The sequence below is a fragment of the Mesoplodon bidens genome (genome assembly GCF_964165515.1).
Source record: "Mesoplodon bidens genome assembly, chromosome: 4".
NCBI lineage: Eukaryota > Metazoa > Chordata > Mammalia > Artiodactyla > Ziphiidae > Mesoplodon > Mesoplodon bidens.
Window position 1 is genome coordinate 171,976,432 of NC_138160.1, and position 24,760 is coordinate 172,001,191.

At 37.1% G+C, this 24,760-nt stretch overlaps 1 protein-coding gene across 1 annotated transcript; it reads right to left on the reverse strand.

Annotated features, from left to right (window-relative positions):
* Positions 1 to 3,123: 3,123 nt before the first annotated feature.
* Positions 3,124 to 23,110, reverse strand: UBLCP1 (ubiquitin like domain containing CTD phosphatase 1). Its single transcript, XM_081232580.1, has 11 exons — positions 23,005 to 23,110; positions 19,759 to 19,956; positions 18,500 to 18,591; positions 18,016 to 18,101; positions 17,818 to 17,933; positions 16,491 to 16,589; positions 14,157 to 14,194; positions 13,498 to 13,596; positions 10,536 to 10,652; positions 5,004 to 5,131; positions 3,124 to 3,461 (listed from the first exon to the last, which is right to left on the reverse strand). The coding sequence occupies exons 2-11, from the start codon at positions 19,910 to 19,912 to the stop codon at positions 3,434 to 3,436; spliced, it is 957 nt and encodes a 318-aa protein (XP_081088706.1). The 5' UTR covers positions 19,913 to 19,956; positions 23,005 to 23,110; the 3' UTR covers positions 3,124 to 3,433.
* Positions 23,111 to 24,760: the final 1,650 nt, after the last annotated feature.

The window sequence follows — 24,760 nt, forward strand, 5'->3', positions numbered from 1 at the left end:
ATAAATTATACACAATCTAATCTGTGCTTGTTGTGGCAATATTGGCTTATGGAAATATCTTTGTTTTTGGTATTTTTAAAGACTGGTTTCCCATAGTTTTTATCAATACAAACTACAGGTTCAACTTTTAAAGCTTTTCAGAAGGAAATCAGTGTTTTAATAAGTAACACTGTGTATCAGGAAATATCCTTATACTAGCATTTAAGAAGTGCTTGCTTACATCCAGAGTTTTAAAAAATCATTGGCGTGGGAGGTTTTTAAGATTTTACATTCTACATGGAACCTCGCTGACATTAAATGATTGACACCCTTTTCTAAACATACGGGATGCCTGATACTGATTTGTTTCAATTGTTAAGATGGATTAGTTTCTCAGAAGTCTTTGATAAATCTATCCAACTAATCTTCAAGGATTTCTCCTTAAGCTCTACATACTTAGCATTCCCACACAGACCTACACAGCTTTTCCAAGGCAATTCTAAAAACCAGTATATGGGGCTTCCCTGGTGGCGCAGTGGTTAAGAATCCACCTGCCAACGCAGGGGACACGAGTTTGAGCCCTGGTCCGGCAAGATCCCACATGCCACGGAGCAACTAAGCCCATGCACCACAACTACTGAGCCCGTGTGCCACAACTACTGAAGCCCGTGCGCCTAGAGCCCATGTTCCTCAGCAAGAGAAGCCAGCGCAATGAGAAGCCCGCACACCACAAGAGTAGCCCCTGCTCTCTGCAACTAGAGAAAGCCTGAGCGTAGCAACGAAGACCCAACGCAGCCAAAAATAAAATTAAAACCAGCATATCCTTACATAAATATCTAAGCACTTAATCTCTAGAGACACCACTTGGGCTGCTATTCCAGCTAATAAGATTAATAATTTTTTTTTTTTAGTTTTATTTGGGGCTGCATTGGGTCTTTGTTGCTGCACGCGGGCTTTCTCTAGTTGCTGTGCGCGGGCTTCTAACTGCGGTGGCTTCTCTTGTTGCAGAGCACAGGCTCTAGGTGCATGGGTTTCAGTAGTTGTGGAACACGGGCTCAGTAGCTGTGGCGCACGGGCTTATTTGCTCCGCGGCATGTGGGATCTTCCTGGACCAGGGCTCAAACCCGTGTCCCCTGCATTGGCAGGCAGATTCTTAACCACTGTGCCACCAGGGAAACCCAGATTAATAAATTGTGATGTATCAATACTTTAGGGAAAACTAACAATCTGTTCCTTGAGAGAGTTCTGTTGATTCCTTGGTTAAGAAAAATCCTCAACCAGTTTATTCACCATTTACATATTTTATTACTATTCTTGGCAACTAACTGTCATTTAAAAACCAAGAAATACCCTATATAATTTGCATTTTCCCATGTGTTGTTATTGTTTTGCATATCCTTCTTTACCAACCCCTATTCCCACACAGCTCCACCTCCTCCCCCCAAAAGACAACCGTTTTCTTTTCTATGAATGAAGATCATGTTGCACTTCCTTACTGTAATGACCTGCTTATCTATTCTTTACCTTTAAAACTCAGTAAGTCCTACAGGTATCATTAATCCAGTAACTTGATTTTCATAAAGGACCTGAGGGGCTACCAGATCTCAAACTTCCTTCTAAATCAAAGTTTTAATGATGTTCTGCAGTTTTTAGATTAAATATACTTTATAAGGCACTAATTGTTTGAAAGTCTGGAACATACATATCATAAAACCAATTTGCTATTTCACTAGAACATGCATCTGAATTAAGTCATCTCCTGGTTCTGCTGTGTACACCACATACATAGAAATACAGAGATAGATCTGTTCAATAAATTATGAGACGCACAAGACACACTAAAGCTCTCACACTCTATGAATGCATTAACCACACAAGGACATGTGACTTCAATAAGCTGATAATGTTCTCCTAGGACTGCTTAATTTAGCATACCTGCTAATAAACTTTGGTTTGGGCACCACCTAATGGCAGAAAATATCTTTTTTTAGAACCTACTTTGCTTTGCTTCCTGAGGCTTGCTAATTTTTGTAGTTCAGTTTATACTGATTTAGAAAATGTTTACTCTTTATCAACCTATATAAATAGTTTTAAGTGTTCAGTTTTTTAAGAAGGATAAAGCCTTACCTTGGAATAATAAACTACTTTTCACACTGGGAAAATGTGCCAATGAAATGCTTTAAAAAATTCTATTCGATCCTTAAATATTTAAATTGAGCCTCATAATTAAGACGTTTTCATTGAATCATCTTAATTAGGGGTTCCCAAACTTTTAAAACCATACACATTTAATTTTTTTCAAGAGATGCCTGCCTGAACCTAGTGTTTGTTTCATGATTCAACGAAGAGGCAAAATATTTGGGATAATACAGAGCAGATAACTGATGTTTTAAGAAAAGGAATTTATTATTTACACCACTGAAATAGTCCCCCATAAGAACAATACATACCATGTTTATCTGAAAGAACCAGATTCCTTTCAAATAGAAGAACTGTATAAAGCAATACTGTCAACACAAAACAGTGGTCACATTACACATCTGCAGGCATAAGCATTGCAAATAAATTTAATCTTATGGCTAGATATTTTCACTGCAACACAGTGTTTGCACTTAGAGAAGACAGAGCTGGAACAGAACAAAAACTTTTTGTTCATGCTTTTTAGGACTGAACCAGTGACACGTCCCATTTTAAAATGTACTGCCTTTAACTGCTTTTAGGACAACGGTTTTAGGCAGGAGTGCTTCTACTTGGCCACCACAAAGAAACACGCTCTTGTTCCTTAGTTTCATTCCTCAGTCTCATGTTTTCTACTTGTCACACTATGACATATCTGTATCAGAGCAGACATTTTCCAGTTTTACTCAAAGAACACTGACACACATACACACCAAACTGAGACAGCTCAGAATTTAGAGATGTAAGTAGTGGAGTAATAAAAGAGAAATTGTGTTTATGACAAAGGAATAAGAAAAACTCTCGGTGGTTTTAAGCATACTAAACTAGGTTCCTTACTAAAAACTTTTCTTTTTTTGGTTTTAAAAACAGTAGTTTCAAGGTGGGTTTGGGCTTAGACAACAACACAGTGAGACAAACACACAAGACATACTTATTTCCAAAGTCACAAAATGACACTGTTAAGCATACATTTTTGTCCACTTTTTGTGTGTGTGTGGGGAATAAAACTCAGTACTCTATGCTGGAGAAAATAGTTTTCAAGAGTTACAGTAAATTCATACAGGGGGAAAAAGGTGTTGTTTTTTTTTTTTTTTTTGGCGTATTGCTATGATCTTCAAAAAATATAAAATTAAATTTACAAAAAACTGGAAGACCAAGTATAAGCAGTCTTATATTTGCTGCAGTGTCCAGCACTATCATAATGATCTTTAGCATAAAAGCAAAAAGAAGTTCATGGATCTCAAGTATCTTCAATAACTGCCAGTATAGCTTGTAACTACTGTCCTTGCTTCTTTGAGAGATACCTGCAAGAAATAAAATAAGATGTCTAAGCTGTATCACACTAAATTTAAGTTAACAATCTAACTCTCCTCCCCAAAGAAAGTTGTTTAATAACAAAACTTTTCAAGATAAGTAATAACTGTTAATAACGCTAACACGTGTTGTTTATGTGCCAAGCACTGTTCTAAGTACATGCATTAATTCATTTAGTCCTCACAACAGTTCTATGAGTGTTCAGTGAGAACTTATTTCTATTTTACAGTCAAAAAGAGGTTAAGCGATTTGCCCAAGTTCATACAGCAAGAAAGTGGCAGAGTTCAGATTGAAAACAAGGCTCTGGAGGCTACACACCATCACTCCACACTGCCTTACTTCCAAATGTGAAAGCAATATATTAATTAGTATTATAATTTCCCCCCAAAACTCAAAGTCCATTTGAAGATCTTCTTGCATAAAGGTAGTGAGGCAAAGCTGCTAAAGAACTCTGATCAAGATTGTAAAGATGCAAAGATGTTAATTCACCAAGCAAATTTTTCTTCATATTATTTTATAGGAGTCTACCAACAAATTAAAATGTTTACATCTCTATTTCTCACATTTATGAATTACTATACTCAGAGCTATGGGGGTAGGGAAAGAGTTCTTAAAATCAGGAGACCTGGACAAGTTTTGATGGTAAAACTTGCTCAAACTGTGGCATTTACTATCTCTATGACTTAGTTACACCATCTACAGGAAATGTGGATAAAAATGCCAGCCTTACCCTCCTAATAGGATTATGAGACTCTAATAAGAAGTATATAAATAAATATTATGTAGGTATATAAGTACATAAGTATATGAGTGATCTGAAAAGCCAAAAATGTAATTTGAAAAGCCGAAGTGTTATATTATATGAAGTTTCTTTTGTTGCTGTATTGGTGAAATCAGCTCTTCAAAGATCTACTTCCAAAAAAGTACTTGCAGTACATAATAATCCTGTTCACTTCTCCAGAGGTTTTTCCTGCCTCAAAATCTTGACGTTTATATGCGGTCCATATGTAGATTTGTACTTATGTTTGTGCTCAGAAAAAAAGACTAGAAGACTAGACACCAAGCTGGTAACAGTAGTTATCTTTCATAATCACAAGTAACTGTTTCCCTAAAGGAATAAATTTTCTAATTTTTCTGCTACACAGAGGTTACTTGTAATTTTTAACAGAAAACTTTTTAGTATATTTTATTTTATCCTGACACTATTTTACAGTATGAGAACAGATTCATAAAAGAGTGACCCATTTAATGTCACAAAATAATTAACAGGTAGCATCACAAACATGTACTAGTCTCTCAAATCCTCTCTACTAGAGAAGTATTAAAGATCTTAAGAGATGTGGGTTTATGAACAAGTTAGAGGTTAAGAGAAAGGGAAAAATACTTCCAGGGGAGATGTCACTGGATTAGAAAAGAGCTTTAGAATTCACCCATTTTAAACAAAAAATAAGAGTTACGTGTATACCAGAGCTGCCAGAAAATTTTTTCATTCATTAATGTAAAGAAGAAATGAATAAGCAATTAGCACTTACCTTTCCCAATATTTGTGATTTAGGTCCAAAAAGTCATCTAACTTTGCTATTTCCTTGAGGTACTGGGTTAATTTTAAAAGTTCTTTGTCTTTATCTCGATTTAGGTGTGCTTTCATAAAAGGTCTTATCTATTAGAAAACAAACGTTATCCAACACTTCACATTGTAGTAAGAAAACTAGTACAAATCTATACTATTCTAACACTTAAATTACAGTTAATGAGATTAAAATATCACCAAGGCTGTCAATACTAAGAATTACTTGTACACTATCTCACTGACAGTCATGGTATGTTTATAGTGGAAGTTCTTCTACTTAATTTACCTTCTGTTATCTTTTCAGTCTGAACCTCACACCACCAGCTGTCTTATAGCACTTGAACCTTATGTGGCTCCTCTACTTTGCAAAACTGCTTAGACTTTTCCCCCTTCTATCAATCCAGTTGCTTCTTACTAATTAAATAATCTCATTCACGTCACTTCATTCATAAAAAGGTACCCAATACATGCTTGATCTACAGGGCAGTGAGATAAATTTTAACAGATGATTTTCACATCAGCATTTTCTATGAAAATTTTATACAGCTAAAATATTACACATTTGTATAACCTATTTTCACTCACATTTTATCATAAGCATTTTTATCAGTAAAGTCTCCATTAAAATATTTTTAATTATATGAGTTTTCCCATAAAAATCAGCCGTATTTTCTAAATTTTTAAGTTCAATATATGTTATGATAAAAAGTATTCATTTCAAAAGCATAAAAGGGTGCTTCCCTGGTGGCGCAGTGGTTGAGAATCTGCCTGCCAATGCAGGGGACACGGGTTCGAGCCCTGGTCTGGGAAGATCCCACATGTCGCGGAGCAACTGGGCCCATGAGCCACAACTACTGAGCCTGCGCGTCTGGAGCCTGTGCTCCGCAACAAGAGAGGCCGCGATAGTGAGAGGCCCGCGCACCGTGATGAAGAGTGGTCCCCACTTGCCACAACTAGAGAAAGCCCTCGCACAGAAATGAAGACCCAACACAGCAAAAATAAATAAATAAAAATAAAATTTAAAAAAAAGAGCATAAAAGTCAAGATGGTGGACAGGGTTGAAGACTATAATTAGTAAGGGATTTTACATCTTGACTTGAATGGTAGTTACATATGTTCTCTGTAAAACAATTTGTTAAACTGCACATTTTATGCACTTTTCTTTATGTTACACTTCCAATAAAGAGTTCTACTTTTTTAAAGACACCAGATCATCTATATAGCACTCAAGACAGCATTTCAAAACCTTTAAACTAATTTTAGATGAAATAATGTATCTGGGATTTGCTTCAAAATATCAAAGAGAGGGAAGTAGGTAAGGTATAGAGCAAAACATCCATGAATTAACAAGTTGTTTAAACAGGATAATGCATACATGGGGGTTAGTTTATACAATTCAATGTAGTTCTTTTTATGTTTGAACTTTTCCAGTATAAAAAAAATATCTTTTAAAAATCACACATACGCCTGCAAGGACTGAATAAATCATTTTAGTAAAGCATTAATATATCCTTACTGTGATTGGGAGAAAATGCAAACTGGTCAATTTTACATAGTGACATTTAAAAACAGTTGACATTTAATCATTGTTACCTGTTGAGAACAATGAGCCCATAGGAGTCGTTACCATATCTATCAAGAGTAGAGGTTTTAAATATTTTTTTATTTACTTCTCTGTCATTGGAAAAACACACCACCAGCTGGAAACGGACAGAAGAAAATTCTCCCATACGTTCCAGGTTCTATTCACATCACAACAGTTTAGGGCCAAGGGCCTCCACAGCTGTTAGTCAGCTGGGCTCTGGCTGAAGGGCACCAATAAGAGCTGTCAAGAGTCTGCACAGAAGCAAACTCTTGTAGGAGATCCTGATTCCAAACAGGCAGTGCGGGCAGTGCTGCTTCACAGCAGCAGCAGTGACTGCAGATCAAGAAAATTCTCTGCAGGGACCTGCTTAAGCCCTACAGCTAGGTGTAAATAGGCATGATATCAGAATGTAGTGAAATGAGTTTCAGCATAATCCTGGGCAATATTGTAATGTTCTAAAGTACTCCCTCATTTAAAAAGATTGTAAAGGCAACACACTGACTTCTAAACTATTAATATACAATGTACCAAAGTGATTCCAACTATAGAAGCAGGAAGGGATTAGACTGAAAGAGAAAGTACAGAGTCAGTGGCTGGTAAATAAGATTTTCAATCCAAGGCCCTGCTAAGTTACTTTTACTTTCTAAACATTTGGTCTTAAGCACTAATAATAACAAAACTAAAATACCCCAAAGATTCTGGATCTAAAAGTTAAACTAGTTAAGTGGAAAAAATTCACCTAACTGACTTCAATTGTTTCAGTATAATCACTGTTCCATTCTTCAAGAATGATCTAAGTGATCACTAGAAGGGCAGGCAACATATACTACCACCGCTGTCTCACATCAAAAAACATTTTTAGGAAATTAAGAATGTTTAGATTATCTGCATTCTCTTAAATCACCATTTCCTTATATAGATAATAAAAGTGAAGTTCAGACTAACTACTGATTCATCCATGACCAAAATTCAAGTTCCTTTAGTTCAGTACTATATTCATAATTGACAAACCCTCCTATGTTATATATTTCAAACCTTATGATTAGCAAGCTTATATTAGAAGTTAACTACTTTAAAAATAAGCAGTCTTTAAGATCTCTGTGAAATCTCTGAGATTTCTACCAGAAACATTGTGGAACTGTGATAACAAAACAGAATATAGAATATTTCACAATTTCAAAACCATTTCTATGTCAATGTGGGCAGATCATTAATTACTACCTTCTTAAAAGAGGCTTTCAAAAGGAGACATGCGAGAGATTACCTGTAGAATGCTTAAAAATACTTCTCCTGAATTAGAATTTTTGGAGGCAGAAACTTACACATTTTTAGGAATTCCTTCAATGATTTTACTGAGTACTCTGCTAAAAAACAAACAAACAAACAACTTGCTCTAAAGTAACATGAAGAACTAGAAGTTTATATCATCATCTCTCTGCATCCAGAGATGAGGAGGGCCCAAATGTTGGCTGGGAAAATAATGTTTCTTCTAAAAATACACATGAAACTAATAATTTTTTTTTAAGTTAAAGCTCTTCTCAAAAATCATTCCCTGTCTCACTTATATGTAGAATCTAAAAAAAGAAAACAAAAACAAGAACAAAACACATACCTAAAGCCAAGCTCATACATACAAAGGACAGAAAGAACATACTGGTGGTTGCCAGAGATGGGTGGGTGGGAGAAATGGGTAAAGGGAGTCAAAAGGTACATACCTCCAGTTATAAAATAAATAAATCATGGGGATGTAAGGTATAGCACAGCAACTATAGTCAACAATACCATATTGCATATTTGAAAGTGGCTAAGAGAGCAGATCTTAAACGTTCTCATCAGAAGAAAAAATTCTGTAAGTATGTATGGTGACAGATGTTAGTTAACTAGACTTACTGTGGTGATCACTTCACAATATAAACAAATATCAAATCATAAATTATGTTGTATACCTGAAACTAATATTATACCTCAGTTAAAAAAATTTAATCATTCCTTAAATACCATGACTTTACCTCCTTTCCAGTACAGACACCATTAGTTTCATACAAAATTTGGCTTAGATCAATTGAATCTTTCCTCAAGACTGAAGAACATACTTTTGTACCTTATACCTCGTAAACTACACACAGGAAGAGCACTTCTCCTAAAGCCTCAAACAGAAATCATTTTTAAAGGACAGCATAACCACCAGTCTACCCCAAGTACTTTTCTTCCAAGTCAACAGCTTTTATATTTGTGGCAATTCACTACCTAGATTAATATTCAGTCCCTAAACTATCCTCATTGTACACTAAAGACGACATCAACAGTCTGTACAGAGAGCTTCAAAAATCTACCTTCAAGTTTTTCTCTCTTGTCTTTTAAAGTCATCAAGAATTCAGCTGGTGGGGACTTCCCCGGTGGCAGAGTGGTTAAGAATCTGCCTGCCAATGCAGGCGACACGGGTTCGAGCCCTGGTCCGGGAAGATCCCACATGCTGCGGAGCAACTAGGCCCGTGTGCCAGAGCTACTGAGCCCACGTGCCACAACTACTGACGCCCACGCACCTAGAGCCCGTGCTCTGCAACGAGAAGCCAGCACGATGAGAAGCCCGCGCACCGCCCCGCAACAAAGAGTAGCCCCTGCTCACTGCAACTAGAGAGAGCCCGCACTCAGCAACGAAGACCCAACGCAGCCAAAATAAATAAATTAATTAATTTTTTTAAAAAACCATTAAAAAAAAGAATTCAGCTGGTGGAAAAGTTCAGGACTGAGATTAAAAGTGTCTTAGTATCAGGATTTACACTTCAAATGGAGACTCCATTTGCATTGTATCACAACATAGAGCTATCTTTTCCATTTTCATATTGTATTTACACATAGGCAGCCATAGGTACCAAAAATTTTAAGTTTCAAATTTCTCTCTTACCAATTTCACGCTGCTACCAGGGTTAAATATCACTATGATGTCTATATAAGATTGCATGTGACTTAATGCTAAGATCATCACTGGCCTAGAAACCAAGTTACTTGGGTTCTAACTCAAATTCTATCATTAACCAGTTACATACACGACCTTGGGCAAGTCATGAACTTTCTGATCCTCAGACTGTTTCTATAAAAGATGACTGAGGTTCCTTCTAGCTCCAGCATTTCATAATTCTAAGCTCTCCACTTACACTATATGAATTTTCAAACACCTTTTATTAGTTTCAGTTTAAAAAGGAAAAATACCCTTATTGCCAGCTTTCCAGCTAACCAGAACATCAGAAATTCAAGATTCATATCCCTAATAGAATGTCTGATGCTTTCACTTTTGATGCTAAAAGTCAATGTCAGTAAGTTCATGTTGCTCCACAGAGCTAACTGAAAATAAAACATCTGGATGGGGGCTTCCCTGGTAGTGCAGTGGTTAAGAATCTGCCTGCCAATGCAGGGTACACGGGTTCGAGCCCTGGTCCGGGAAGATCCCGTATGCCACGGAGCAACAAAGCCCGTGCGCCACAACTACTAAGCCTACGCTCTAGAGCCCACGAGCCACAACTATGGAGCCCACACGCCACAACTACTGAAGCCTGTGCACCTAGAGCCGGTGCTCCACAACAAGAGAAGCCCCCGCTTACCACAACTAGAGAAAGCCCACACGCAGCAACAAACACCCAACGCAGCCAAAAATAAATTTAAAAAATAAATTTATGTAAAAAAAAAAAACATTAGAAAAACAAAACAAAACAAACCATCTGGATGAGTTGGTTAACTAAGGAAATACCAAGCAAAAAGAGAGAATGCTCAATTTTATATGAATTTTTCTAAACACTTAAGTTTTTCTTGACAGGATAATACACTACTTCCAAAAATTTATGAAATTCAATAGTGCTAACGTTCTACTACATAATCCAGCATATGTGAGAATGGCAAGTAAAACTGTCTTACCTTTAGTCCATTCTGTGGGTTCATTAGAAAATTTCTTCCTATGTCATCAAACATGATGGTGTTTTTTTTGCTGTAAAACTCCGAAAACTTTCCCCATATAACACCAAGAGGCTTTACCTTAGAATAAAAGTTTAGATTTAACTCAAATTTCATGAATAGTTCATCCTTTCTTAAAAGCAGAAATACTGCAAAATGCCCTGCAGAACTATGCCAGAGCGTTCCTTTACCATGAGGCAGTGATGGCTGGCTGTGTGAACAGAACAGAACCAAGATGCAACACACTGTAAGGCACAATATATCTCTCAGTGTCAACTTCTGAAAGGTCTGTTCATGTCTGATGGAACTAAGCCCATTATAAGACTTCCTATAATTTTAATACGAAGATTCGGGATCAAAAAAAGTATTTAATTTTTTAAAAATCTAGTATTTGTTTAGATGTCTGCTGAGCATTCACATGTCCCCTCAGCGCTTGAGGTTTCACATGGGGTCTGTTTTCAAAACTAGAAAACCTTAATGACAATGTACCTGGTTCTTTTATTATAATATTTAAATATTTTGTAAAGGAAAAATGGACTTTCTCCTTAGTTCAGTGGTATAGGTGCACAATTTCTAGGGCATCTGATTATTTAACTTCAAAACACCGTAATTTGTAAATTCTTGCTTTTATTTCTGAATTCTTAAAATGAGCCTTCAAAAAGGTAATTCCTCAGTTATCCATATCTATTGATACTTGCATAAATTCTCTGTAAGATCACACAAGAAATAATAGTGATTGCTTGAAGAAAGGAAAGTTAAGTGGCTGGAGGGTCCAGGAGGAATACTTTTCACTATACACTTTATTTGTGAATCATGTGAATATATTTTACACACTCACAAAAATATTTTAAATACATTAACTTTTAGAAGAAAAAGTACTTTTTGCTGAAGGCAGTAGTCTCATTGATGGTAATGTGAGATTACATGATGATAATATATTAATTATATGAGATTAAATGGTAGTAAATAAATGGTGACAAGCGTTGTCATTAATTTTAAAATGCTTTTTCTCCTCTATAATTTCTTTTAATATGGAGGAAGGCTTTTTTTCCTTAGTGAACTCATTATTGCAAAAAATGTTACTCAAATATTTTCATTCCACTAAAATGTTATTTGCTGTATTTGTTTGCACTATTTGTTTACTACTGAAACAAACCCCTCAAATACTTGAAGCCAAATACACAGAAGCTGACACAATAAACCAGATTCTTGGCTTTCTCAGCCAACGTAAAGCCTCAAACACTATAAGAGCTTCATGACACCCAGGGTTAGAAATCCTACATCTTCTTAGATAGTGCTGTCAGTTTGCAATTAGGTCAAAAGCACCGTGCGTTCTCCACAACATGAGCTACCTTGTTTTCAATTAGACAAGTACTACTGTTGACTGTAGAAAAAAATCTGAAAACACAAAAAAGCACAAAGGAAAATATTTAATTACCTATAATCCACTTAGTACCAAAGAATGCAACTAGATATTCTGATGTATTTCTCCAGTCTTTCTGATAAACAGAAGCAACCTCAAAGAGTTCATAGATCTTTTGTAAAGCTAAGGGAACCGCTGAACCAAACAACGGTTAAAAACTATTTTCTAACAGTTTGCAAATACTGCTAAAATATTTCTTTCACTTTAATAACGTATCATGAAAAATTTCTGAAAAATTTCTGCATCAAATAATTAGCTGCGGGGCTTCCCTGGTGGCGCAGTGGTTGAGAATCTGCCTGCCAATGCAGGGGACACGGGTTCAAGCCCTGGTCTGGGAAGATCCCACATGCCGCGGAGCAACTGGGCCCATGAGCCACAACTACTGAGCCTGTGCGTCTGTTGCTCCGCAACAAGAGAGGCCGCGACAGTGAGAGGCCCGCGCACCGCAATGAACAGTGGCCGCCGCTCGCTGCAACTAGAGGAAGCCCTAGCACAGAAACAAAGACCCAACACAGCTATAAGTAAATAAATAAATAAATAAATAAATTTAAAAATAAAAAAAAAATAATAATTAGCTGCATTCCATTAAATGGACGAACAAAAATGTGTACAACCAACTCCCTACTGTTGTAGGGATTTGTTATTGAGGATTTCTTTTTGTTCCTTTAATTTTTCATTATTATAAACACTCCTGTTTAACACCTCCTAAACTTCTTTTTACTGTTTAGACTTTGTACATGTACCACTTTAGTAGGTAATAAATTATATTTTTCCTTGATGTACGCAGCATTTCCTTTATTGAAAACTCCACACACACATAAACAATTCTATTTATGACTTTTATGACTTTGACAATTTTAATACTGTCTCCCCTAAGCTTTCCTAGTTTGCTAAGTTCTCCCCAATTCCTATTAGTCTGGGTTTCCAAAAGGTATGGACCATGTCTCTTCATCTCTTTATTCCCAACAGTGCCCATTTCAGGGCCTTGCAGATCGCAGAAGTTCATAATATGACTAGTTACTTGACAAGTAAACAAAGTGAAGAACCTTAATCTTTTTAGCCCAACTCTTTCCTGATGGTTCTTATTGCTTTCTCTAGGGCTTCACGTACATCACCCCAAAGTACATGCATCATGATATATCTGCTTTTATTTATCAGTTTCATAGAGGGCAGGGCAAGTGTGTCCTGGTCTGTTTCTAGTATCTTCCTTGACAACATTATTTTTTCACACCTACGCTGTCTTTAGCAACACTGTGCTGTTATCATCACGGGACAATTAACCATGACCTTTCTTGACAGTCCTTCCTCAAGATCCTTAACTTTGTCACTAAAATTCAAATCTGTTAACCTGAAATACATCTTCTTATGTCAAAACTCAACTGATACTTTATTATCCACTCAGATGTATTTCTAAACTCTGTGTAGTTTATTCCATCAATATAAATATAAAAGTACACCAGAAAACAAGCAAGTCTTTAAATAAAAAGTAAAATGACTTCTTACATCTATTAATCCTCTCCTTGGAGTATGCACTGTTATCATAGCAGCACTGTCCAACATGAAGGTAATCTTGTAATTTGCATTTGTACTCACTCCCAGCTCCTATAAATACAAATATTCATGTGGTTAAAATATAATAATGTGGAAAATCCCAGGCTTTATGAAAAGTCCAGCTATAATTTCCCATAATGCCAACTTTCTACTCCCCTGGCTACCACACCTTCCTCAACAACTAGCAAGCATTTTAGTTTCACGAAGCGAAATCGATAAATGGTAGTCCAAAGAACCCTAGTCTATTTAGCTCTAAAATGAGGGGCCCTTTTCAATGTACTACCAGAAACAGGTTACTTCCCAATTTAATGTTTTAGAAGAGCATCACTCCTTTAAGTATCACACACCAGAGAAAAGAAGGAAAAGAAAGTATTAGCGTAAAATGGGAGAAAGAGAGGAAGCTTTGCTGTACTTTTTCTTGAAAAAGACATAAGTAATCAATGCAAACCACCATTAAGCAGACTTTAAACACACCTCTAACTCCTGATACTGGCATTTGTTTTGCTACTAAATGCCCTCCAATGACAATGAAATTAATTCAATTCGGAACTTTCTAAAAAGACAAATGCAGTTTCAAAACGTTCTTAAATGGATTGTTTTCTAACACTTACTTTCATTTTAGCTTCAATCCACTTCATATTTGTTGCAGCTAAAACATGAGGAATGATAACACAATATGTATGAAAAGCTTGAATTTCATTTAAAAAATCTTTCTTCTGTATAAATTAGTTAAGTTTTCTAAGCAAGACTAAAAGTTCAAATACATCACAAATAATCCCTAGCATATTTATGGTAATTTCCTTTTAACTATTTATAAAAATAAATTTATTTTAGTGTGTCTTCAAGACAATAACATTTAAACAACTTTTATCTAAAAGATAAGGTAACCAATGCTCAAAAGAACTCTGAACCTAGGAAATTCATAAATCAAGACCTAACCACCCTTTTAAAAACAGCCCTAATACTGTTCTCTATCAGTTCTAAACTTGTATTTAGGGTGCCTGGATCTCCATTTTCTTCTGCGTTCCTACTGCAAGGCAACACACAGGTATATATGTCAATATAAGCAGATTAATGTTATGTGGCAAAAGTTATGTTGAAGACTGCTAGGCTGAAGACTGTCGAAAAATGCTAATGAAAATTAGCATTTTGCCAGGCTCAGCAAACTTAGTGCTCATTGAGTCCAGCAGCTTTTAACAAGAAGTCTGAGGCAACTAAATTCACAAACCCTATCTATGTCACGTGCCTGCTCATTGTCAGACACCAACCATTTCTGAGATCACTGATAAAAATTCAAACTTCAGTTTTATGTGCCCTACTCAGCTCAAGTTATTGGACTAAACTATATAGGTATTACAAAGTAAAATGTTTAAAAATGGAAAAAGGAGTTCAATTATTTAAAGTGTGTATATGAGTGTGTGTATATTATTTTAAGGGCAAAGAGGTAGCTGAGTCCTCAAAATAAAAATCTTTAGCACACATACAAGAACCAAAATCACCTTACATGCAAAACTGGTCAGTTGAACTAAAATTTTAGAGAGTGATGTATCTACAATGACAACAATAAGGCGATAGGGAAAAACTATTTTTTTCATTCAGTATATATTTTGGGACTATAATCCCCAGATGAAAAACAGAAAGATTTACAGCTAATAAAAAGAGTTTCTAATTATTAAGAAACTATTACATGTCAGACAAGTTACTAGTTGCTATACCAATATTTTATTCTTACAACTACCCTGTAATATAGATTTATTTATCTTCATTTCTCAGATGAGGAAGCTAAGGCTCAGAGCAATTAACTGACCTGCCTAGTGTCACAAAGTAAGGTCAGAGCCAGGATTAAAACCCTAGTCTATTTAGCTCCAAAATGAGGTGCCCTTTTCAACGTACTACCATGAAATTCATTTTTTTTTAATTTATTTTAAATATATGATTGTAAAAAGTTCTCTAAGTCCCTAAGTCTACTCTAATAACATTTAGAGGATAAACTTTTTTCTCAAATGTCATCTCAGATGTCAGAGTTGCTAAACAAAAAACTGCTTCCCAGAAAGCTTTCTTCTCTGTATCTTAAAAACCAGAAAATTATGTATTTAACTACGTATTGAATTGTAATGGCTATGTACTCATAGTAACACTAAACTATTGAGATACTCTGATTATAAAAGGAAATACAAAGGAAATTTACAAACTGTGGAACAACTATGTGGCCTCTCATCAAAAACCTAGTACGATTACCATCTTTAGGGATTTTATTTAATTCACAATTAGGATAGCTCTTTTCTGCTTATGACATTGCCAAGACGTAACTTTAAATGTCTGTGGGAAGGTGAGATGTAAATCAATACACTCCCCTTCCCTTTTCAGAAGGTCGTACCACAAAAAGATTGTCACCTGAACTAAACAGTGTGCTCAGTAATGTAGTAAATTTACTTTTTGGAGCAAACTCACTGTTACCACAGACCTGTAAGTTCCTGGAGTGGCAGACCACAAGTTGAGTAACACTGCTTTAGCCCATTTATTAATTTTCCTTGAGTAAATTCATATTGCCTTTATTTCTGAACTACATCACTGTAAATTTTTTTTAAATACATATCTTTCTCCAAGTGTTTTGAGACTAGAGTGATGAAGAAAGGAGAAAGCAACAATATACTAAAGCATCAAAGATTCTATAGCAAAGATCAGAAAGAAAGGATCCTAATCAAGGTGGGGTCTTGTGAAAATAAGGCCATTTTTTTTTCACACCATAATCTACTCTCTTCCTATATTTAATTATTTCAGTGGTATTTGTCAAATACACATAAGTTTATATTGTGATGCAAGAAAGTCAAACATGCTTCATCAGAAATTTGCAAAATATAAAATTTAAGTCGCATTTTATAAAGCAGAGTAATATAAGGAACAACCTTATTTTCATGGAAATCTAAATAAGAAATATAGCTTACACCAAATAACAATGTCATAATCCTCATATGCAGATGTTAGGAATTCATGAAGATATGGCCGCATTAATTCTACCCCAGTCTCTGCACAAGACCTATGGTCTAAAAGAAAATCAGTTAGAGATGATGATTAGTTTATTATCATGGACAAGTACCTAATATCAATTAAACTTCTGAAATGTAATATAAACACTCAAATACAAACTACTTCAGACTAACTTACATCAGCTGACAAAGGGATATCTTCAAAGCACACAATTCAATATTCTTGCAATCCAATTTTAATTGATCTATTCTGTTCAATTTGCAAAGACCAATATCCAGAATTCAGGCTTATATAAGAAACAGTAAATTTTTTCTCATCTAATCTCTAAAATGTAGATGTTATTTTAGGATATGAAAAACAAACTAGGGCCACATATACTCACTTTTTAGCCGTTTACCTACCAAATATAATCATATTTCACCAAAATAACAGGTTTAACTTAATAATCAAATTAAAAAAAAATTTACGCTAACTTATGACATGTACTTAAAGTTAAGGATTAGAGGTAAATAAATTCATTCTAACATCAGGAGTTAACTAATCATTTCTGGCAATATTAGAGGATGAAAGAACAAATTTCTTTTTTTGTTGACATGAAATTTTAAATTCAAGAATCTGCCTTGGGGCTTCCCTGGTGGTGCAGTGGTTGAGAGTCCGCCTGCCAATGCAGGGGACACGGGTTCATGCCCCGGTCCGGGAGGATCCCACATGCCGCGGAGCGGCTGGGCCCGTGAGCCATGGACACTGAGCCTGTGCGTCCAGAGCCTGTGCTCCACAACGGGAGAGGCCAGAACAGTGAGAGGCTCGCGTACCGCAAAAAAAAAAAAAAAAAGAATCTGCCTTGAACATAATTAAACAGAAAACCAGGAATAAAATATCAAAAATTATTTTTAAATAATCATAAAATGTTAAGTGTTAATCAATAGGGAATCACTTGATTAAATTATCACACATTCATAAACTAGAAAAGCGCCTGACCAAAAAATACATATATTCAACTCACAATGAATGTTAAATGACTGTGATGTTCAATATATCATTAAGTAAACATAAAAAGGACATACATACAAACACCCTGGAAGATGCACATAAAAATATGAGTGGTCATCTTTGGATCTTGGAATTACAGATGACTTCTCTTTTCCCTTACAATAAAATGATTTACTTTTAAAATAACAAGAAAAGCTTTCAAATATTTCATATTGCAAGGGAAAAACAAACAAATGAAAGGGGAAAATGCCATTGTGGGTAACAGAAGATGGAGCACAGTTTTAGCTGACTTACCAAATAACGTATAATCAACATCTAGTACCAAAAGTTTTTTCCCTTCCCTGGGAGGATTCAAAATTTCCACTTTGTACTCTTTTACTCTGCGGGAAATTTTCAGTAGGTTTTCCTCCCTAACAAAAAAATAAAATCAGATGAAATATTCACCTTTTCTCAAATTACAACCAATTTCCTTTGATGATGAAAAGTACTCACCTATTTTCTACTTCAACTACTTCATCTTCAATATCAAAGTCGTTTATAACATCATCATTGTCAGGAGGTGGACCTAAGACATCTTCCTATTAAGATGAAAAATAGTTTTGTTTGACCATATTATCATTAACATAACAAATACATTCATAGCATAAAAAACAAATAAGAGGTACGACTTGAGTCCAAGAGTCTTGCAAGCACACACTACAGGAAAACTTCCACATTTTATATTTTGTTATATATGTTCACTGGGCAGATTTACCATGTTAAATTTGCACTACTACTACACTTACAGCTAGCTATACACTAACAAATTTCCCAGTATTTGCTTTCTGCTGAGTTAATAACACATTCATTGTGCAGCTTTTACTTTTCCTTGACTGCTAAACTGACAATTTTACCACAATTAAAACTATGATACAACAGTGTGATATAAACCACAATATCTTCAAAGGGACAAATGGTAACAAAAGTAAACATTTACCAAGCTCTCCTCACGAGTTCCCATCATCATGATTTTAGTATTTGGTTTCAGTTTGAGAGCTCCAAGCTTAACATCATTTTCTGCAGGTTTGCCTACAATACAAGCAAATGACTGTTTTCTCACTATAGTTCAGGTGCTGGTTTCACTATCCCATTACACAAAACCCTAACATTAAAAGGTTTGGTACAGATTCCACAGCAAGTTTTTTTCCTTAAATTAACAAACTGTTACTGCTGAATTAGCAATTTCTAACACACTAAGAAGTAGTAATTAACACAAGGTTGGAATTTTTCCCCAACTCTTAGAGGAACACCTTTAATTCAACTAACTAAACAAAATAAATTCATATTTTATTCTGTTGTTCAAGATGAAGATGACTGTTTTCCAGAAAGTCCTGAAAATTGAGTGCCTGAGATAACTGTACATTCACTGCTACTCAGAACTCACCGTTCAATGATAAGACAAACACCTTGAAAGTGTCTTTTAACTGAATGTGAACACTGACTATAATTTACAAATCATTATTACTTTCGAAACAGAAAAGATAATTTGGGGAGAGTAAAAGGCCCAAACTGTAATGAAAAGGCTGTGCTAGAAGACAGATACAAGAAATTATACTGGGGACTTCCCTGGTGGTCCAGTGGTAAAGAATCCGCCTTACCATGCAGGGGACGCGGGTTCGATCCCTGGTCAGGGAACTAAGATCCCACATGCCGCGGGGCAACTAAGCCCGCGCGCCACAACGACTGAGCTCGTGCGTCTCAACTAGAGCCCGCATGCTACAAACTACAGAGCCCATGCACTCTGGAGCCTGCGCACCACAACTAAAGAAAACCCGCACACCAAAACTAGAAAGAAGCCCACACACCACAAAGAAAGATCCCGCATGCCTCAACGAAGATCCCGAGTGCCGCAACTAAGACCCGACCCCGGCACAGCCAAAAAAAAAATTAAATAAATAAATAGATACATAAATCTTAAGAAAAAAAGAAAGAAATTACACTGTTTACCTGGGACTTCCGTGTCACAGGTTTAACAAGCAAACATCAACTGTCAGAGGAAATCAAAAGTAATCTTAATAGTGGTGGTATTTTCAGGTATCCTTAAATATTCTAACTTGTACCATAAAAAAAATTTTAGGGATATCCCTATCAAAGAAATCTCCAAGGGGAAAGACTTATTAAAGTGAACAGATAATAGCTAATATAAAGATTCATAAATATATCAATGCAATAAATTTGAAGAAGGGAGAAAATTACCTTTAACTTTGAGTCCAAGTAACTTCTGGCGTTCTGGTAGCACTCCCGTAAGGGTCTTGAGAAACTGTTTGAGATCTAGCACAGTATCATCTTCTGAAAGTGTGGTCACTGAATATTCCTGTCCACCCCATTTTACAATGATAGGAAGAGCCATCCTTGAAACATACGATGACGCAGCTTTTGTTCAGAAAAAGATACCTAGAAAGAAAGGCATATACAAGTTAAAATAGATATATCAAAGATGTATGTAAACTTGTTACTTTAAGTTTTATAAACTGTGTCATTTGAGTCCTGTTTTACAACTTGATGGTAGAGAAACAGGATTTTCTACGTACAGAAATGTTATCAGGATGCCAAAAGTTATCAGGAATCAAAGTTAAAATTCTCCCACCCTCTCAATTTTTGGCTTAAAGTTACAACTTCCTAATATTCTATCAGATTCTCCCCGTTCAAGTGGAAAGCTGCAATAAATGAACTAACTATTCCTCCCTCTCTGATCAGGTTTATGCTACTGGCAAGTTCCTCCATGATGGACCGTCCATGTTCATTTACCATTTGCAAGGTAGGACAGTGAGTTGTTAAGAGCATAAACTCTAGAGACAGATTACATGGGTTCAGAGGTCAGCTCTCCCACTTATTAGCTATTTAACGTTGGAAAGCTAACTGACGCTTTGTGCCTAGGTTTCCTCATCTGTAAAACAGGGATGCTAATACTCCTACTTCTCAGGGTTCTTAAGAGGAATAAATTAATTTTTGTAAGTCACATACTACCTGGCACATAGTAAGCTCTAAACAAGTAAGTACTGGTTACATAAACTGTTTTAAAAACTAGAACTGAAGTCTTCCAGGCACTGCGCTAAATAGTAAATGGCCATTATTTGTTTCATATTTAATACACTGGACAGTTTTTACTCAATCTCCTTTAACAAGGTTGTTTGATAAGAACTGTCCCTCTTTTACAATAAGGAAATAGGAGTTCAGAGAGGTTATGTAATCTGCTCATGGGCACATAGCTGATAACAGAACAAGTCTTCTGACTAAATCTCATGTTTCTTCCCTTACAGAACTGTCTCTCTTGAATTGCATCTAAAGGAGTTAAGGCACCAAAGATCAGTAAATACAAAACCTACAGGCACAGATATAAGTACACAAAGGTTGTATAGCAGCTGCCACTCATCAACAATAGCATGTAGGTCTCCTCCCCCATAAAGCTTTCTACCAGTTTTCATATATTTGTTCCCCCAACAGGTCAGAGAACTAGATTTTCTAATCTCAAAGTAGTGGTATTTCCAAATGCTGTCATATATTTAATACAACATTTGACTTCACTGTTCAAGTATTACAACCAACTGCAAGAAAGAAGGCAAATTATAAATCTTAACATGCAAACGTAATTTGGAAATTTAAGGTGTCTTCAACATGCCCATTAGAAAAGAGCACCGTATATTCACTTACATTTATTCTATGTTTACAACCTGCTCTACTAAAACTTTAAAGAAGGTTGTGTTACTTTAGGGCAATGTATTCTATTTGGAGAGAACTTGCTCCAACAAACGTTACAATCCTCAATAAAAAGCCAAATGGCCCTTCTGAGTCAAATTGAAATATCATTTAAATATTATTTTTCTGTGAGAAGTGGAAATAAAACTGAAAATTTACAAGAGCTAGGAATGCAAATAGCACTAATACAGCATATTGTGTTGGGCAGAGCAGAACATGTGAAGTGAGATCACCTGAACTCTAGGTAAGTGTGGACAAGTCACTGCACCTCTAGACCAGTGTTCTCAAAGTGTGGTCTCCAGACCATCCAACAGCACTGACTCCACTTGGTAACTTGCTGGGAATGTAACTGGGTCTGGAGAGAAGAGACCTAGCAATTTGGGTTTTAACAATCTCTGTCTCCCCCCCGCCCCATCTCTGAGGCATGCTAAAGTTTGAGAGCCAGCACTCTAGGCTCTTCAATTATCTCAGCCTTAAAAGAAAAATGTGCTAGATGGCGTGGGCTCTATGTGCCTAGTAAAGCAGTATACAAACGTCATCACCCATGCCACAAGTGGGATCTCCAAGTTGACAATTGCTCTAAAGGACCAAGCACAACAAAACAAACACCATAAAACATTTTACCGCATAAAGTCCTTAAAACTGTTTTTCAAAGTTACTGAACCTCATTCCTTCAATATTCAGATCATTAACAACAATGGAGCAATGCAATGCAAATGCATGAGTCATTTTACGTTTTCACATTTAGCCTTCTTTCTTACACAATTTTAATGTTTTGTATCACTGCGGACCCTATCAGATTTATAAACTGAAAAATCATTTTAGGGGTAAATGTGGCAATCAAACCCGAACAAGTAAGCAAGGAGCACACCTTTATGGTGAAACTACAGTCAAGAACGGCTGTTTGGGTAAATTCTTCTACCTAACATACAGTGGTGACTTGCCTAGTCAGGGCAGGAATGTTTACTTGACAAAAATAGTGTTAATCCCTGCGATAAGAGCCGTGACATCACTTTGTATACTATAAAAAGCAATACGAATGGTGGTGAAGATAGGAAAATGATAACATGCTCAACAACTTAATTGAATAATCTCATTTAATCTTCACAATCCTAAACTGATAACTACTGTCTTCATTATACAGACTAGAAAATTGAAAAAGAGGAAAAACAAATTGCCCGAGACCACACAACTAAAAAGTAGCAAAGGCGGTTAATTTGAAAGTAACAGCAGCAAAAGTTAACGCCTTGGGAATTGAGGGGAGGGAGTTAAATTTAAACACGCCCAGTAAAGGGTAACTGCTGAAGTAATGTCAACTCCTCCTCGGGAGAGCAGGGCAGCAGGGAGTGCAGAGAAAAACGAGCTGTGGGAAGTGGCTGGTATGAGACAGCACAGAAGGCAGGCAGACACCCCAAAACCCGAGAGGGCCGGGATACGTTCAACAGGGAGGAGGGTGAGACGGACAAACCCCAGAAGAGGGAGGAATAAAGGTTTGAGGACGCAAAATCCACTGAGGCGCCGGAAGCCCTCCACCTAGGCGACGAGGCTGGATGGGAGGGCGTCGGCCCTTGTGAAGAGCCGGCCGGGCCCGGAGGCCTGGGCCGCGAACCTGGGCAGCCGCGGGCGGGGCCCCCACGAGCGGCCCCCAGCCCGCCCGCCCGGCCACAGTGGAGGCCGGGTCTCGAGGACAGCAAAGCTGCGGTCCCCCAGCCCCACGGCGCGCCGGGGTGCCCCGCATCCCCTCACCTGGAGCGCGGCGGATCCGGCAGCAGTGGACGCAGGAACCGACCGCAACGGAATCCAAGGCGACCGGAAGTGAGAGGCGGGGACCGGAACCGGCTAACCAACCGGAAGTTAGGGTTTGAAACGGAAGCGCGCCGGAGAGCGGAAGGTCGCTTCCCTTGTTTCTTTTCGGGCAGTGTTGTTACATAGACGTTGTCAGGGACTTCCTCACCGCGACGAGGGAACCAAGCCTTTCCGAGAATGTGACCGCTGTACGGATGCCTGCGAGTCCTGGATGGCTTCAGTCCGTCGCCCGTTCTGCGCATGCGTCCGCTGGCGGGCTTTGAGTTGGGCAGGCCTTGCGGGGGAATGACGTTTCTGGTATTGTTTTGCCAAAGTCGGAGCTGGAGTCGGGTGCGCTGGCTTCCCTAGGTGTGCTGAGATCTTCCTGGGACTTGGGCCTAAAACTTGTGTGGCTTTGTCATGTTCCGAATGAGGCCTGAAAGGTGATATTTGAGGTCTGAAGACTTGAGAACTCTACCTGGCACCAGGGGCCACCAACACCAGTAATTTCAGGAGTTTAGAATTCTACCCGTTTTACCCAATGGAAGAGGAAACTGAGGATCGTCAGGGAAGGGGCAAGCCCAAGTCTCAGAGAACCAAGGAAGCAAATCTCATGAGAGCTGCATCGAGATTACTGTAGTCTTGTATCGAATTAGTCTCCACCCGTCCATTCCCAGGTCCATTCCATCTTCCTGCAGAATGCTAAGAAAGCCAATTACAAACCCTAACAAAAGAATTCCAGGGTTTAATGGAAATTCGGAGCAGCCGCTGTCTGGTACAGCGAACTCCCAACGTGCATCACTTTATGATAGGCAAGAAAAAGAAGTTAATAATTGCCCACTAGATTGTTGTATGCGGCGGCAAACAAAACTTAGGTTTTGAGAAGGAAGGGAAAGGGAGAAAATAATATTGGCCCCAAGTATGCACTAGGTCCTTGAATTACTTGTATTCTTCCTTCTACTTGACAGCAGTGTCACTGATCCATGTTTCCCTTTTGGCTGTCATGGAACGGAAGCAAAGAGCCAAGTTTTGTGTCTTAACAGTTTTTTAGTTAAGACACACAAACGTTTACGTTTTCCTTCCCTCTTTTGGTAATTTTTATTGCGCTAGTAATGTGTGAGTATCTGCTCATTTTTAAAAATGAAACGTATTTTCAGTAGTAAGTATTCCCGCTATCCTTCAAAAAATGGGAAACGGAAAACCCAAAGTTAAAAGAATTTGTACAAAAGTCACACATTAGCAGTCTAGCCAAAGAGATGGCCAAAAGACAAGGGACTGGACTCCAGAATGAATTTTCTTTCAACCCAGTCTCTTCTTTGCTTTGTTCACGTGCCAAACAGCTTCCTGGTGACTTTCTATTTTTGCTGTTGTGGTTAGAGGAACTTGTTTTTGTTAACATAACGGTGAACTAAAACATTTTTAAGCTTCACGAATTCTAAACAAAAGGATACATAAGGAGGTTCCTTTTAATCGTGGAATAGCCATTGTACAAAGAGTCTGATAAGTCTGGTATTACTAGAGTGTAAATAATTTAATAATTACAAATTATCTAGCCAAGTGTTAAACAGTAGTATTTCTCAGAGAATAATGGTAGCAGAGATTTACCAGATGATTTTAAGTTATCTTATGCCCAAATCTCAGTTCCTCCAAGTCCATTTATAGACTTGGTCCATTTACCAGATGATTTTAAGTTATCTTATGCCTGTATCTCAGTTCC

What these genes read in the sequence shown, in the direction of transcription:
- UBLCP1 (XM_081232580.1), bottom strand. Translation starts at nt 19,912, where the DNA reads ATGGCTCTTCCTATCATTGTAAAATGGGGTGGACAGGAATATTCAGTG. An exon ending in GAACTCGTGAGGAGAGCTTG is followed by an intron (nt 18,102 to 18,499) that starts GTAAATGTTTAC and finishes TCATCTTAATAG; the next exon opens with GAAGATGTCTTAGGTCCACC. An exon ending in GGATTGAAGCTAAAATGAAA is followed by an intron (nt 13,597 to 14,156) that starts GTAAGTGTTAGA and finishes TTGTATTTATAG; the next exon opens with GAGCTGGGAGTGAGTACAAA.